The sequence below is a fragment of the Somniosus microcephalus genome, chromosome 2 (genome assembly GCF_052327205.1).
Source record: "Somniosus microcephalus isolate GS21.2 chromosome 2, FLI_Smic_1.0, whole genome shotgun sequence".
In the NCBI taxonomy this organism is placed as follows: Eukaryota; Metazoa; Chordata; class Chondrichthyes; order Squaliformes; family Somniosidae; genus Somniosus; species Somniosus microcephalus.
The window spans coordinates 171476831-171493533 of record NC_140988.1 but is presented as its reverse complement, the minus strand read 5'-3'; the positions used below and the strand labels follow the sequence as shown (position 1 = coordinate 171493533).

At 46.3% G+C, this 16703-nt stretch overlaps 1 protein-coding gene across 2 annotated transcripts in view; it reads left to right on the top strand.

Annotated features, from left to right (window-relative positions):
- Positions 1-16703, top strand: part of tapt1b (transmembrane anterior posterior transformation 1b) — a 192169-nt gene that overhangs the window by 19017 nt on the left and 156449 nt on the right. Inside the window, exon 2 of one of the 2 annotated variants that reach the window (XM_085966535.1) lies at positions 1363-1493. The exons of the other annotated variant lie outside the window; for it this stretch is intronic. Coding sequence (XP_085822661.1) covers positions 1363-1493 — 131 coding nt within the window. The remainder of the gene's footprint in view (positions 1-1362; positions 1494-16703) is intronic. 2 annotated transcript variants of the gene reach the window in all.

Here is a 16703-nt window from a genome sequence, read left to right as displayed (position 1 = left end):
TTTGGGTCCAAATAAAAGAGTACCCTCTGTTCAACCGCGACCGGTGATTGCCGCGGGGACTGGAGTGCATTGTCAACCCGGAAAACCACATTTTAATTTGATTTGTTAAGTTTAGTTGAACTTTTGTTTATTTACAGTCCAATTGTTTTTTTTTTGGTGTTTTATTGTTCTCCTGCAGTCTGAGTATTATTTATACTCGGACATTACATCTACCACCTAGAAGGACAAGGGCAGCATGCACATTGGAACACCATCACCTCCGAGTTCCCCATCATGACTTGGAAATATATCGCCGTTCCTTCATTGTTGCTGGGTCAAAATCCTGGAACCCCCTCCCCAACAGCACTGGGAGTACCTTCACCACATGGACCGCAGCAGTTCAAGAAGGCGGCTCACCACCACCTTCTCTGGAACAATTAAGGATGGGCAATAAATGCTGGCCTTGCCAGTGATGCCCACATCCCAGGAACAAATTTAAAAAAATGGGCAATATATTGACAGTATTGTTGTAAAAAGCTCCAAGCAGTTGTAGTCTCATATTAATAACTTTCCACATTAATGACCGCTTGCATAGGTGCAGGTTCATTACATATATATCAGTGCTGAGCTCATTACTGGTGTTATGGATTGTCAGTAGTTTAAGTGAACCTATATCGTTCAGTAGTCTTGCCTATGGGATAGGGGTGATTAATTCTTCTGTGCATTATCTCTGGCTTTTTGGTGTATTGAGCAGCTTGTTTTTGATGCTTACTATAATGACCCGTTACCTCATGATTAATAGTTTTACCCCACAGCAATAAACTTGAGTGTCTTAAGCACTTGAGTTGCAAATTGATTCTGTCAATAGCAGGCACTTTAGATAATCCTCTGTTCTTTTGTGAAAGTAACTGCCATAGCTCTTGTCAGAAATTTTGTCCAAGTAGCATTTTAGACAGTGCCCGCACTGTTCTTACCATGCCCCCCATTGAAGAACATGATTAATGTGTTTTTTTGGACCAAATCAAATGGTAGACTCTCCATTTCCTGAAGCAGTGCTAAGAATATTCTGTAGTACGGAATTTCCCTTTTTAAGATTTAAATATTGGTTGAAATGATTTAAGTTTTCTTTAAGAAAGCTAAACCCTCCTTTTATATAGCACCTTGTATTTTCTGAATTCAAACTGCTTTATGAGCAATGAATTGCTTTCAAATTGTAATTACTGGTCGTCAGGCAAAAACCTACCAGTTTTGCATTAGCAAGGTCAGTAAGCCCAGCAAATGTGATGAATGTCTAGTTAATACTTTGATTGTAACACTTTTGTGTTTCTTGAGGGAGGAATGCTAACATTTGTAATGCCTATTTTTAAAATCTTTTCTGTATAGATCTGTCCCTGCTGAGATTTATTAGTGCTGAGTTGACACGGGGCTATCTTTTGGAACACAATGAAGCCAAGTACAAAGAAAGGAGGGAGAGAGTGTACACATGTTTGCGAATTCCTCGGGAACTGGAAAAGGTATGATTCTTTACTATTGTAAGTTTGTGACTAAATTTGATTCTGTCACTGCCATAGGTCTTGTCAGAAATTTTGTCCGAGTAGCATTTTAGACAGTGTCCACGCTCTGCTTACCCCGCCCCCCCATTGAAGAGCATGAAATGCCTTTAATCTACTTTTGGCTTTATCGCTGTCCTTTAAATCAGCCACAATGCATAAGGAATTTAAAACCCAGATGCAGAATCTTGAACTGAGCTTAACTTGATACAAATGTTTCAAGTTTCATTTGGTTTTCTGCAAATCTTGAGCCAGCAGCCAAGTTACTTTTCAAACAAATTTGATTCCAATGTTAAGTTAAAATGTCCACACTTGGCTGTTGCAATTGCCTGTTATATTTCCCTGTAACCAATCCACCCTTCCCACCCCCCCCCCCCCCTCTTCAAGCCTGGTAGGTCGTGCTCTATGACTTCTGATGATGTGATCACTTGGCTTTTAATGCCTCGCTGCATGATCTGTATTATCCTTTCCCTACAAATCACTCAATTATTCCTAAAAAAAAAGTTCATCATTTAATTTTTTTTCTCTGCAACTAAAATTTTTAGGGGCAGAAATTCCGTTCCCTATGTGTACTCACCTGTAGGGCCAACGGAAATGCTGGTTTTAGGCATGCGCTGGAAACCGGCATTTCCGATCTGTCAAGAAAGCTCTTGACAGATCCTCTGCCTGCCTGGGAGCAGGGCCTCTGTGGGGGGAGCGTTCCGTTTCTTGGAGACCCTCCGCCCGCAGAAAACACTTAGAATTCTTGCACCTGGTAAAAGCAGGTGTAAGGTCTGCTTTTACCAGGATCAGAGTTGAAAAAAAGTAAAAAAAATAAATAAAAATAAAAAAAAATTTCCACTGATTTTATCATTTAAAAATACTTTAAAGAAAGGTAAGTTTATTTTTAGCCCTGTTAAAAACTTCAATTTTTTTTCAAAAAATAAAATTTTTGTTTAAAGTACTTAATTTATGTAATTTAAAGTCATTTTAAAAATGTGATTTAAAAAAAAAAAAAATGTATTTGAAGTTTTACTATGTTCTGGGGGTGATCTTCATAGATTTGACAGGTCTTCCTGTCAAATCTATGAATGGAGATTCCCTGCTCTGATTGGCTCCCCATGGCCCATGTGATCCCAGGGACGCTGCAAACTAGCTGCGCCCCTGGGATACACGTGCCCTGCACACCGGCAGTTTGAAGAGGCACAGCAATGGAACTCTGCGCCTCCCAGGAGCCCTCCAGTCCAGGCGGAGATTTTTCCAAAGCCTGCAAACGGAATTTCTGGGCCTATATAATGTTCAAAATGAGCTTTTAAATAAATAAAACAAATTCCAAAACAATGAATTTCATAGTGACACAATTAAATTTATCTATTGACTTACCTTTTGTGTCTTTTAATGCCTTTATTAAAGTTTTTGTTTGAAGGTCTCAGCCTCTCCCAAAAGCATGATTTGAACTTGATATTTTTGCCCAAACCTGTGATTCTGATTGAATGCAGATTGTGCAGTCAGCACTTGAGGTGTCCTATTTTGCTAGGGTGCATCAGTATTGTTCTTTCTGATGGAATATTTTTCTTTAGCATTGAGTAGTTGTTGCTCAGTTATTTTCAAAACTATTTGAAGAAAAGCTAGAAGACAAACTTCAAAAGCTTTTCTCAGGTAAAGGTTATAATTTTTGAGGTTGTGTTCTATTAAAGTGTACTGAAATATACACCTATTGTGTTGTATAAACTGTAAAGTGTATTAAGCCAAGCGTGTCTTCCCACATCCCAATAGATCCTTATCTAAAAAAGCGATGAATTTTGAACTGTGAACCAAACAGAAAACCTTTAATTATCTTGCCTGTTTTGAGAATAAACCTTCTACTTGCTGATGTCTCTGAGATAGTAAGAGAAACAGTATCTTTCCTCATGCTAATTTGATTTGTTTTAAAGGAAAAATAGACAAGTTAATTAAAAAAAATTAAAGTATAGAGGGCTAGATTTTCAGTGTAGACAGTTTTGGGGCGCTAACCTTAGCGCCCGCCCAAAGTTAGCACCCGCCCCAAAGTAGCGCCCCGTTGCCGGAAATTCAGTGGCTTCGCCCTAAGAGGTTGGTGGAGCGCTAAAAGAGGCGTTCCACTACTATCTTTAGGCGCTAAGCCGACGGTGCAGAGCGCAACACCCGAGCTCGGGCGCAGCGCACGGCAGACACTCTGGTGCCAGTGAGCTCTTAAAGGGGAAGGGTGCATGTGTGTTTTTCAAAGGCAGGGTCTGGGGGGAAAAACAGGAGGAGGAGGTCGGAAACATAAATACACCGTTCACAACAACACACTGGATCCTTCCACACAACACATGCAGACTGCCTTTTATAGTGCAGGAGGAGTGCCCTTTAATTTGCGCTCCCCAGGGTGTGTTGCGTTCCATTGTACAAACGCTCTGGACGCCAGCCGCACAATGGGGCGGTCCGACTGAAGTTTGGATTCGGGGCGGCCAAAGGGCGTTGCACGAGGATGTGACGTCATTTTCTGCGCGCGCATCCGGGCGGGCACTAAACTTTGCGCCGGCGCTAACGGGCAACTTAATTTGGGGCGGGGCGCAAACTGCGCTGCGCCCGGGCGCTACACGCATAGCGCCCGAAAATCAATTCTCTTAAGGCGCTAACTGCTGGCGCAAGCAACTGAAAATCTAGCCCAGAGTCTTTTAAGGAAATGGATAGGAGCAGAATAGGGAAGAAGTTTGAGAGTACCCTGGCCTCTAGTCATCTACCCATGAAGAGAAGAGTGGAAAGTGAATACGTGACAGTGGAGGCCAAATTTGTGCGGGTAGTTAATTGAAGAAGAGGTAGCTATTGGTAAGTGAGCAGGGATATTGGTTGAGGGTTTGGGGGGGAAGCATGAGTCATTGTTGGGGGAGGGGGTAGGAGGATGCAAAGGAAGCTGCTCAGAGGCACATTTTCTCTCCAACCCCTACTGGAAAATGCAGCCTGCAGCCTTTGGCATCCCTTTCCCACCATTCCAAATTTAAAGAATAAAAAGATGTAGTGAGAAGCAGAGAGAGAGGGGAGGTGGGTGGAGAAACAGCATAATGAAAACAATACAGGTATGAGAAAGACCACATTCACATTGTACTTTTAAAGTGAAGAACACTTATTTCTTTTGTCAAGCTTTTCGCCCCATAGTACTACTACTAATAAATTCCCATCCCTCAGCTCAGCCATGATGATGGGGCCAAATGAATTCATTCCATTGTTGTCAGTCTGAACTAACCAGGCTGCTTCAGACATCTATATCCCTTTATGCGATAAGTCACTCTTGACATTTTCCATCCAGCACTTTCTCTATCTTCTTGTTCCATGTACAGCTGTATACAGGGCCATGAAGGGTATTCCAGCTGATTCCATTCTGACAACATACCCAAACCATCACGGATGTCTTTCTTGGAACCTTTGTATAAGAGTTGTTTCTTGTCTTAAGCCATGTTCCTATTGTATCATTTTGATTATTTGCATCCTGGGTACTCCCAGTATTCCTCTCAACCAACTCACCTCTGCTGTTGGTATCTATTGCTTGTTTACTTTTCTCGTCTACTTTTCTCATATTCTAACACTCGGATCCGTATAATAACAACAACAGCAACAACTTGTATTTATATAGCGCCTTTAACACAGTAAAACGTCCCAAGGTGCTGCACATGAGTATTTTAAGACACAAAATTTGACACCAATCCACACAAGAATAAACTAGGGCAGGTGACCAAAAGCTTGGTCAAAGAGGTAGGTTTTAAGGAGCGTCTTAAAGGAGGAAAGAGAGGTAGTGAGGCGGACAGGTTTAGGCAGGGAATTCCAGAGCTTCGGGCCTAGGCAACAAGGCATGGCCACCAAAGGTTGAGCGATTATAATCAGGGATACTCGAGGGCAGAATTGAAGAAGCGCAGATATCTCTTGCAGGGGGAGGTTGTGGGGCTGAAGGAGATTACAGAGATAGGAAGGGGCGAGGCCATGGAGGGATTTGAAAACAAGGATGAGAATTTTGAAATCGAGGTGCTGCTTAACCGGGAGCCAATGTAGGTCAGCGAGCACAGGGGGTGATGGGCGAACGGGACTTGGTGTGAGTTAAGACACGAGCAGCCGAAAGTGGGGATGACCATAGAAACATAGAAGATAGGAGCAGGAGTAGGTCATTCGGCCCCTCGAGCCTGCTCCGCCATTTAATGAGATCATGGCTGATCATCCAAATTCAGTACCCTGTCCCTGCTTTCTCCCCATATCCCTTGATCCCTTTAGCCTTAAGAAATATATCCTTCTTGAATATATTTAATGAATTGGCCTCAACTGCCTTTTGTGGTAGAGAATGCCACAGGTTCACCACTCTGGGTGACGAAATTCCTCCTCATCTCTGTCCTAAATGGCTTACCCCTTATCCTTAGACTGTGACCCCTGGTTCTGGACTCCCCCGCCATCGGGAACATCCTTCCTGCATCTAGTCTGTCTAGTCCTGTTAGAATTTTATAAGTTTCAATGAGATCCCCTCTCATTCTTCTAAACTCTAGCGAATATAAGCCCAATCGACCCAATCTCTCCTTATACGTCATTCCTGCCATCCCAGGTATCAGTCTGGTGAATCTTCGCTGCACTCCCTCCATGGCAAGAACATCCTTCCTCAGATAAGGCGACCAAAACTGCACACACTACTCAAGGTGTGGTCTCACCAAGGCCCTGTACAACTGCAGTAAGACAACCTTGCTCCTGTACTCAAATCCTCTCTCTATGCAGGCCAACATACCATTTGCCGCCTTAACCGCCTGCTGCACCTGCATGCTTTCCTTCAGCGACTGGTGCACAAGGACACCCAGGTCTCGTTGCACTTCCCCTTCTCCCAATCTATTGCCGTTCAGATAATAATCTGCCTCCCTGTTTTTGCCACCAAAGTGGATAACCTCGCATTTATCCACATATGGCAGATGCAGTATAATCACCCAACCTGTCCAAATCATCCTGGAGTTTCTCGGCATCCTCCTCACAGCACACACGCCCACCCAGCTTTGTGTCATCTGCAAACTTGGAGATATTACATCTAGTTCCCTTGCCTAGATCATTAATATATATTGTGAATAGCTGGGGTCCTAGCACCGATCCCTGTGGTACCCCACTACTCACTGCCTGCCACTCAGAAAAAGACCTGTTTATTCCAACTCTTTGCTTCCTGTCTGCCAACCAGTTCTCTATCCAAGTCAGTACCTTACCCCCAATCCCATGTGCTTTAACTTTACACGCTAATCTCTTATGCGGAACCTTATCGAAAGCATTCTGAAAGTCCAAATACACCACATCCACTGGTTCTCCCTTATCTATTCTACCAGTTACATCCTCAAAAAATTCCAGTAGATTAGTCAAGCATGATTTACCTTTTGTAAATCCATGTTGACTTTGTCCGATCCTGTCACTGTTTTCCAAGTGCTCTGCTATTACATCTTTTATAATGGACTCTAGCATTTTCCCCACTACCGATGTCGGGCTTTCGTTTCATAATAATAATATGGGGATGACCATCGTTTCATAAACTCTTACCTTCGTTTTTACCAAAATATCTTCAGCCTTTCATATCTTGCTTAATTGCCTATGAGCAGCAAGAGCAAGTCCAATCCTTCTTTTGGTGTAAAAGCAGAAAATGCTGGAAATACTCAGCAGGTCAGGCAGCATCTGTGCAGAGAGAAACAGAGTTAATGTTTCAGGTCGATGACCTTTTGTCAAAACTGGAAAAAGTTAGAGATGTAACTGATTTTACGCAAGTGCAGGGGCAGGGAAAGAGAGCAGGGGAGATGAGGAACGAACAAAAGGTAAGGTCTGTGATAGGATGGAAGGCAGGAGAGATTAAAATACAAAAGGGATGATGGTGCAAGGCAAAAGGAGATGGTACTGTAATAGGACAAGTTGAGAAACAAAAGATGAGTCTAGATGAGTTGGGAATAGCAGAATCATCAACAGCTGCCAACTGGAAAAAATAGGGGCAGAGATTATGGTCTGAAATTGTTGAACACGATGTTGAGTCCAGAAGGCTGTGAAGTGCCTAATCGAAAGAGGACATGTTGTTCCTCGAGCTTATGTTGAGCTCCATTGGAACAGTGTAGGAGGCCAGGTTCAGAGCGGTCAGAGTGGAGTGGAGAATTAAAGTGACAGGCGACTGGAAGCTCGGGGTCACCCTTATGGACTGAACGGAGGTGTTCTGCAAAGCAGTCACCCAATTTGCGTTTAGTCGCCCCAAGCAGTACAAGTAAATTGCTGTTTCAACTTCTTTTGATGTCGTCTTCACGATTCCTGTTCTGACACTAACCCACCAAGGTATGAGAGATTGAGTAGACTTGGCTTATATTCTCTGGAGTTTAGAAGAATGAGAGGTGATCTCATTGAAACATATTAAACTCTTAAGGGGCTTGACAGAGTAGAAGCTGAGAGGCTGTTTCCCCTGGCTGGAGAGTCTAGATTTATGGGTCATAGTTTCAGGATAAGGGGTCGGCCATTTAGGACTAAGATGAGGAGAAATTTCTTCACTCAGAGAGAGGGTTGTTAATCTTTGGAATTCTCTACCCCAGAGGGCTGTGGATGTTCAGTCGTTGAGTATATTGAAGACTGAAATCGATAGATTTTTGAACACTAAGAGAATCCAGGAATATTGGGATAGGGCAGGAAAGTGGAGTTGAGGTAGAAGATCAGCCATGATCGTATTGAATGGCGGTGCAGGCTCGAAGGGCTGAATGACCTACTCCTGCTCCTGTTCCTTATGTTCTTGTACACTTTTCCATCTGTTCAACTGCATCCCCTCCAATTATAATGTGCACTTCTTCGTGATGCTTCACAAATTAAACGATCATTGTCGTCTTTTTGTTAAGGTGTAATTCAAATTTTTTACTCCTTCCACCTATACCTTAGTTTCTGCAAATCTCTTTTAGAAATTACTATAAGGTCAATGTCATCAGCAAATCTGAGATTGTTTAAAATCTTGCCCCATACATAATTGAATTTTGTGGGCAGTCGAACAAAAAGCACCTTGACGCAACTAAGGATGGGGAATAAATGCCAGCCTTGCCAGCGACACCCACAATCCAAAAATAAAATAATCTTGAAAAACATTGCACGTTCACAAAGTTGTGCATACAGAAGTGTTTTTCTATTCTGTTGCTATGGACTTTGCCCCACAGTATAAAAGGGGGCAATTTCCACAGAATTGAGAGCTTCTGGCTGTACTACAAATTTACATCATTATTAATGACCAACCCACTGCACTGTATTAGAGAATTATCAGGGTTGGATATCCCGGAGCAAATTTGTATTTTAATTACGAATTTACAAATTTAAAATTGCAAATTTGCTCTTCTGCCCCATGATGCTGGCTGCTCCTTAATTCTTGCTGCAAAGGTTTTACATGTTGGAAATTTGTGGTTTTTGAGGCTCGGGGGTTGTATTCTGTGCAGCTGTTGGTGGATACATTATGTTAATGCACCCAGAGAAAAAGAGATGTGGCCAGAGAAGGAGTATTGTGTCAGTGCCAAGTAGGAGAAGCTGAGAGTGTAAGCCAGCAGATCAGAATATATTGGGCCGGATTTTGCGACCCCTATGGGTGCATACGAGGTGTGTACGCACCCGTCGGGGCCACACAAGTGCTGGGTTTAGGCATGCGAAGCACATGCACTAAAACCCGACACTTGCGATCTGTCAAGAATTCGCTTGATAGATCGCACGCATCCCCAGGAGAAGTGCCTCTGCGGATGGAGAGTTGCGCTTTTTGCACAACTTCCGCCCACTGAAAGGCCATACAATTCTTACGCCTGGTAAAAGCAGGCGTAAGGCCTGTTTTTACCAGCATAAGAGTTTAAAATAACATTTTAAATTTTTTGTCCAATCATTTAAACATTAAAAAACCTGTGCAATAAGGTAAGGTTATTTTTAGCCCTTTTAAAACATTTAAATTTATTTTTCAAAGAATTAAAATGTTTAAAATATTTAATTAAATGGCATTTTATTAATTTTATATATGTAATGGTTTTTATTTATTTATTTCAGTGTGTTGGTGCATTTTTGCAGTCATCCCCATTCATACTTTTGATAGTTCTGTGCGTACGGACCTGCTAAAGGTATGAAGTTGGATTCCCTTCTTCCATTGGTTCGCCTGGCCTACGTGATCCCAGGGGCGCTTGCGAACCGCATGCGCACCTGGGATATGTGGGCCTCTGCGCATTTTGAAGAGGAGAGGCCCAGGATCGCAAGCCTCAGTATCCAGAGAACCAGCAGGTAAATTTGTAGATTTTTTTTCCGATCGGAGGCATCTGCCCGCAGGAAGCTCCGATCGGAAATTCAGGGCCAATATGAACAATGCATTGTTGTCACCAATTTCCTCTGTTACAACCAGCTGCCAAGTTTGGTGTCTTTGGAAATGGAATATAAATTGGGGAAAGTAAAAGGCACTTCTGTCTTGGACTTGTTTTCATAGTTTATACCATGTTGTTGTCAACAGCATCTTGCCTTTAATGTAAAGAAATGTCCCAAGACATTTCACAGAGGTGACATCAAATAGATGGAGGTTGAGCCCACGAATGACATATTGAATGGGGTGACAAAAAGCTTGATGCAAGAGATTGGTTTTAAGGAAGGTCTTGTAGGAGGACAGCAAGGTGGAGGGCTTTAGAGAGGGAATTCCAGGGCATGGGGCCTAGGTGCCTGAAGGTATGGATGCCAATGTCGGAGTGAAGGGAGGGGGAGGGGTGCACTAATGGCCAGCGTTCAAGGAATGGAGTGTTTTGGGGGTTTTTAATGGGGTTGGAGGAGGTTATAACAACAACAACTTGCATTTATACAGCACTTTTAAAGTAGTAAATTATCCCAAGGCACATAAGTGTTATCAAACAAAATTTAGCACTGAACCACATAAGATATTACACAGGTGACCAAAAGCTTGGTTAAAGAGGTAGGTTTTGAGGTACGTCTTAAAGGAAAAGAGAGAGGTTTAAGGAGAGAATTAAGGAGCATAGGGTCGAGTCTGCTGAAGGCATGGCTGCCAATGGTGGAGTGATGAAAATCAGTAATGGAGAGGGGTTAGATTAGAGATGGAGAGGGGCATTTAAACCTGAGGATAAGATATTTAACTTTGAGGAATTGGGGGCCAATGTAGGTCAGCAAACACAGGAATATGGGTGTGTGGGATTTGGTGCCGGACAGGATATGGATCGTTTGCAGAGTTTTAGATGAGTTGAAGCTGATGGAGAATGGGATGCTGATCAGGATAGCATTGGAATAGTTGAGTCTGGAGGTGACAAAACCACGGAAGAGGGTTTCAGCAATTGGGCTGAAGTAGGGTCAGGCACAGGTGATGATACATAGGAACAGGAGTAGGTTATTCTGCCCCTCGAGCTGGTTCCTCCATTCATTTGAGATCATGGCTGATCTGAATCTTAACTTCGTCCATCTGCCTTGGCTCCATATCCTTTTATATCCTTGTTTAGCAAAAAATCTATCTGAGCTAGCATCTACTGATTTTTGTAGGAGAGAGTTCCACACTTCTACCACACTTTGTGTGAAGAAATGTTTCCTAACTTCTATCCTGAATGGCGTGACTCAGATTTTAAGGTTATGACCTCCACTGTTCCTAGCTTTTCACTATTTAAATAATACTGGAATCTATCTTTTTTGGGTCCAAAATGAATGACCTCACACTTACCTGCATTGAAATCCAACTGCCACAGTTTCACCTGCTCACTTAATCTATCACTGTCTCATTATAACTTTATGCTTCGGTCCATACAACTGACTGCTACCACTCTTTGTGTCAGCGACAAACTTCGATATATGGCTCTCTATTGTATTATCCAAGTCATTATTGTATTATCTAAGTCATTAATAAATATCGTGAATAGTTGAGGCCCCAGCACAGATCCTTGTGGGATACCAATAGTTAATTCCTTCCAATTCGAGTACATACCCATTATCCCTACTCTGTCTTCTACCACCTAACCAATTGATGCGCTATCAATCACTCAAAAGACTGAGGTTAAGCGAGTAACTAACAGGCTTTTATTAACAAGAGAATGAAGGTGTGCCTCGAGTGGTCGACCAGTCCAGAATACAGAGGGACTGTGGAGCAGTCACCTTTATACCTGGACTTGTGGGAGGAGTCAGCCGAGGCATGTACAGACATGTACACAGTGGAATACAAACAGTGGTTTACCACATTCACACCTTGTTTAAAAATGAGTTTGGCGGGGTGAAGTGTATTAAAAGTTTGTGTATTGGAGTCTCTCCGGAGGTCTTGTCTGCCGCTGTGAGCGACGTGGCGACGGCAGGGGTAGTGAAGCTTCCGGCGTCGTGTCCCGCGTAGGCTGGGGCACTGGTGTGTAGTCCTCGTGGGTGTCGAGCGGGTCGCGGGGCCCAGGCGTGCCATCTGCTGGGGTTAGATATTGGATCGTGGGGGGGGGGGTGGTAGTGGGTGGTGGGTTACTGGGGCCCCCGAGGGTGCAAGGTCTCGTATGGAGACTGTGTCCTCCCGCCCGTCCGGGTACGCAATGTAAGCATACTGGGGGTTGGCGTGGAGGAGGTCGACCCTCTCGACCAGGGGGTCCATTTTATGGGTCCTCACGTGTCTTCTCAGTAGGACCGGCCCTGGGGACGTCAGCCATGGCGGTAGCGATGTCCCCGATGTGGACTTCCTTGGGAAGACAAACATTTTCTCATGAGGGGTGGTGTTAGTGGCAGTGCAGAGCAGTGACCGAATAGAGTGGAGCGCATCGGGGAGCACATCCTGCCAGCGGGAGGTCGGAAGGCCCCTAGACTTTAAGGCTAGCAGGGCAGCCTTCCAAACTGTCGCATTCTCTCTTTCCACCTGTCCGTTCCCCTGGGGGTTGTAACTGGTGGTCCTGCTTGTGGCAATACCCCTAGCGAGCAGGTACTGGCGGAGTTCGTCGCTCATAAACGATGAGCCCCGGTCGCTATGGATATAGCTGGGGAAACCGAACAGGGTGAAGAGGTCGTTCAGACATTTAATGACCGTGGCACTGGTCATGTCCGGGCAGGGGATGGCGAACGGGAAACGGGGGTACTCATCAATAATGTTGAGGAAGTACACATTGCGGTCGGAGGAGGGGAGAGGCCCTTTAAAATCAACGCTAAGGGGCGAGTGGCTTTTATCAGGTGAACCCTGTCTGGTCTATAAAAGTGCGGTTTGCACTCCGCAGACTTGGCAGTTCGTGGTCATAGTCCTGACCACCTCCAATGGAGTAAGGCAGGTTGCGGGCCTTGATGAAGTGGAAGAACCTGGTGACCCCCGGGTGGCAGAGGTCATTGTGGAGGGCCCGCAGTCTATCGATCTGCGCGCTGGCGCAGGTGCCACGCGATAGAGCATCCGGGGGTTCATTGAGCTTCCCGGGCCGGTACAAGATCTCGTAATTGTAGGTGGAAAGTTCGATTCTCCACGTCAAGATCTTGTCGTTTTTGATTTTGCCCCTCTGCTTGTTGTTCAACATAAAGGCAACTGAACGCTGGTCAGTGAGCAGGGTAAATCGTTTTCCGGCCAGGTAGTGCCTCCAATGGCGCACAGCCTCCACAATAGCCTGGGCCTCCTTCTCAACAGCGGAGTGTCTGGTCTCCGGGCCCTGGAGGGTTCGTGAAAAGAAGGCCACGGGTCTCCCCGCCTGATTAAGGGTAGCGGCCAGGGCAAAGTCGGACGTGTCGCTTTCCACCTGGAAGGGGATGGATCCGTCCACTGCGTGCATGGTGGCTTTGGCAATGTCTTCCTTGATACGGTGGAAGGCTAAGCGGGCCTCTCCCGTCAGGGGAAAAGAGGTGGACTTGATCAGCGGACGGGCCTTGTCCGCATAGTAGGGGACCCACTGGGCGTAATAGGAGAAAAAACCTAGGCACCTCTTCAGGGCTTTGAGGCAGTGGGGCAGTGGGAGTTCCATAAGGGGACGCATCCGGTCGGGGTCGGGACCGATGACTCCGTGTTCCACAACACAGCCAAGGATGGCGAGGCGGGTAGTGCGGAATATGCACTTCTCCTTGTTATACGTCAGGTTCAGGAGTTGGGCGGTGCAGAGGAATTTTTCGAGGTTTGCGTCATGGTCCTGCAAGTCATGGCTGCAGATGGTCACATTGTCCAGATATGGGAAAGTGGCCTGCAACGCATTTTGATCGACCATCCGGTCCATCTCCCTTTGGAAGACGGAGACCCCGTTGGTGACGCCAAAGGGAACCCTAAGGAAGTGATAGAGGCGGCCGTTTGCCTCAAAGGCGGTATACTGGCGGTCCTCTGGGCGGATAGGGAGCTGGTAGTACGCTGATTTCAGGTCAATGGTCGAGAAGACGCGGTACTGCGCGATCTGGTTGACCATATCAGATATGCGGGGGAGTGGGTAAGCGTCCAGCAGGGTGTAGCGATTTATTGTCTGGCTGTAGTCGATGACCAGGCGCTGCTTCTCGCCGGTCTTAACGACCACAACCTGGGCTCACCAGGGGCTGGTGCTGCCCTCAATAATCCCCTCCTTCAGGAGCCGCTCCACTTCGGTTTTAATGAAAACCCTGTCCCCGGCACTGTATCGCCTGCTCTTTGTGGCGATGGGCTTACAGTCGAGGGTGAGGTTAGCAAACAGTGGGGGGGGGGGGGTGACTCTGAGTGTGGAGAGGTTGCACCTGGTGCGCGGCGGGCAATTTGGAAGCTGCTGGCTGCAGACTGTGAGTGGGGGGAGGGGTCCACCGTACGCCATCGTAACACTTTTAAGGTGGCACTGAAAATCTAACCCCAGTAGAACGGCAGCGCAGAGGTGGGGCAGGACCAGAAGTTTAAAATTATCGTACACAGTCCCGTCTACTAAGAGTGTCACCATGCAGTAGCCGCCAATGTCCGCCGACTGGGACTCGGAGGCCATAGAAATCCGCTGGTGCGCAGGCAGGACTGGGAGAGAGCAACGCCGCACCGTGTCGGTGTGGATGAAGCTCTCCGTGCTCCCAGAGTCAAAAAGGCAGATTGTTTCGTGACCATTTACCTTAATGGCCATTGTGGACCGGGCCAGTTGGTGCGATCTCGCTTGGTCCAGCGTAACGGAGGCCAGCGTAGGGGTCGGTGTGTCGTTGCGGGTATCAGATGAGGCGGTGTTGGGGGCCAAGATGGCGGCGTCCATGATCCCCATGTGGCTGGAGACATCCGAAATGGTTGCTGTTCCGGTGGTTCGCACATGGCTGGGGAGGCCCAAGATGGCGGCCCGCACGGCCCACACGTGGCGCTGCTGGGGTTCGGGGTGGCTTTGGCCCTGCAGACGCTGGCGTAGTGTCCCTTCTTCCCGCAGCCTGAGCAGATCGCATTTTTCGCCGGGCAGCGCGCTCTGGTGTGTTTGGCCTGGCCACAGAAGTAGCATTTTTGGCCTTGGGGCACTGCTGCGGTAGTTGGGCCGTCGCTGGGATGTGGCTGGGGTGGCACGGCGCTATGAGACGGTCCTACCGTGTCCCAGGCTGTCGTTCCCCGCAGCGTCCACGGTGCAGAGGAGTAGGCATCCATGCCTCGGTAGGCTGCGTCCAATGATAGTGCGAGTTCAGAGGCCTTGTTGAGGTCGAGGTCACTCTGCTCAACAGTCGCTGTCGGGTGTAATTGGACCTGTGGCCCGCCACAAAAGCGTCCCGGATAAGTTCCTCTGTGTACACGGCGGCCTTTACATCCTTACAACCACAGGCCCGGCCAAGCACAGACAGTGCCTGAAGGTATTCCTCGGTCGATTCCCCAGGTTGTTGTTTACGGCTCCCCAGGAGGTGCCTGGCGTACACCTCGTTCACTGGGCGCGTGTACTGGTCCTTGAGGAGCTTGATAGCAGCCGTGTACGAGGTCGTGTCCTGGATGACCGAGTACGCTCGGTGGTTCACTTTGGAGGTCAGGACATCCAGTTTGTCCTCATCCGATTTGACCGTTGCAGCGGAGGCGATCAGGAATTTTTCGAAGCACCTAAGCCAGTGAGCAAACTTGGTGGATGCGTCCGCCTCCCGATGGTCTAAGTCTAGACATGCTGGTATGAGGATCTTCTCCATTATAAAAAATCTTGTTAATAAAATTGATGCGCTATCAATCACTCAAAAGACTGAGGTTAAGCGAGTAACTAACAGGCTTTTATTAACAAGAGAATGAAGGTGTGCCTCGAGTGGTCGACCAGTCCAGAATACAGAGGGACTGTGGAGCAGTCACCTTTATACCTGGACTCGTGGGAGGAGTCAGCCGAGGCATGTACAGACATGTACACAGTGGAATACAAACAGTGGTTTACCACACCAATCTCCTAACCAAGTCAATAATTTGCCTTCAATTCCATGAGCTTTAATTTTAGCTGATGTGGAACTTTGTCAGATGCCTTCTGGAAGTCCATATAAACTACATCCACAGACATTCCCGTGTCTATTACTTCAGTTGCTTCCTCAAAAAATTCAATTAGGTTTGTTAGACATGACCTACCCGTTACAAATCAATGTTGGCTCTCTCTAATCAGCTCAAATTTCTCTAGGTACTCAGTCACTCTGTCCTTAATGATAGATTCCAATAGCTTGCCCACAACAGATGTTAAACTAACGGGCCTATAATTTCCTGGTGTCTGTCTCTCTGTCACTCTGTGTGTGTCTCTCTCTCTTTCTTAAATAATGGAGTTACATTTACAATTTTCCAATCTAAAGGGACAATTCCTGAATTGAGAGCGCTTTGGAAGATTATGGCTCAAGCATCTGCAATTTCCTCTCCTTCCTTTAAATACCTGGGGTGGCTCCTTGATGCCACACTCGGTCAAATGCTGCCTTGATGTCAAGGGAAGTCACTCTAACTTCACCTCTGAAATTCAGCTCTTTTGTCAATGTTTGGACCAAGTTCTCAGCACTACAGCCGGGATGTTGTCGGAGCCCTAGCCTTTGCTGTATCCAGTGTGCTCGGCCGTTTTCTGATATCACGTGAAGTGAATCAAATTGGCTGAAGATTGGCTTCTGTGATGATGGGGACCAATGTTCCCGTTAACTTTTTTGGGTGTGTGGCCCATTCAAAATACTTTTTTTCCCCATTGAAAAGCTGACGAGCGAGAGAGGTCCAGAGAGCTGCGCCTCCAAGTTCCCCTCTAAGTCACACAACATCCTGACTTGGGAATACATCGCCGTTCCTTCATTGTCGCTCGGTCAAAATCCTGGAACCCCCTACCTAACAGCACTGTGGGAGTA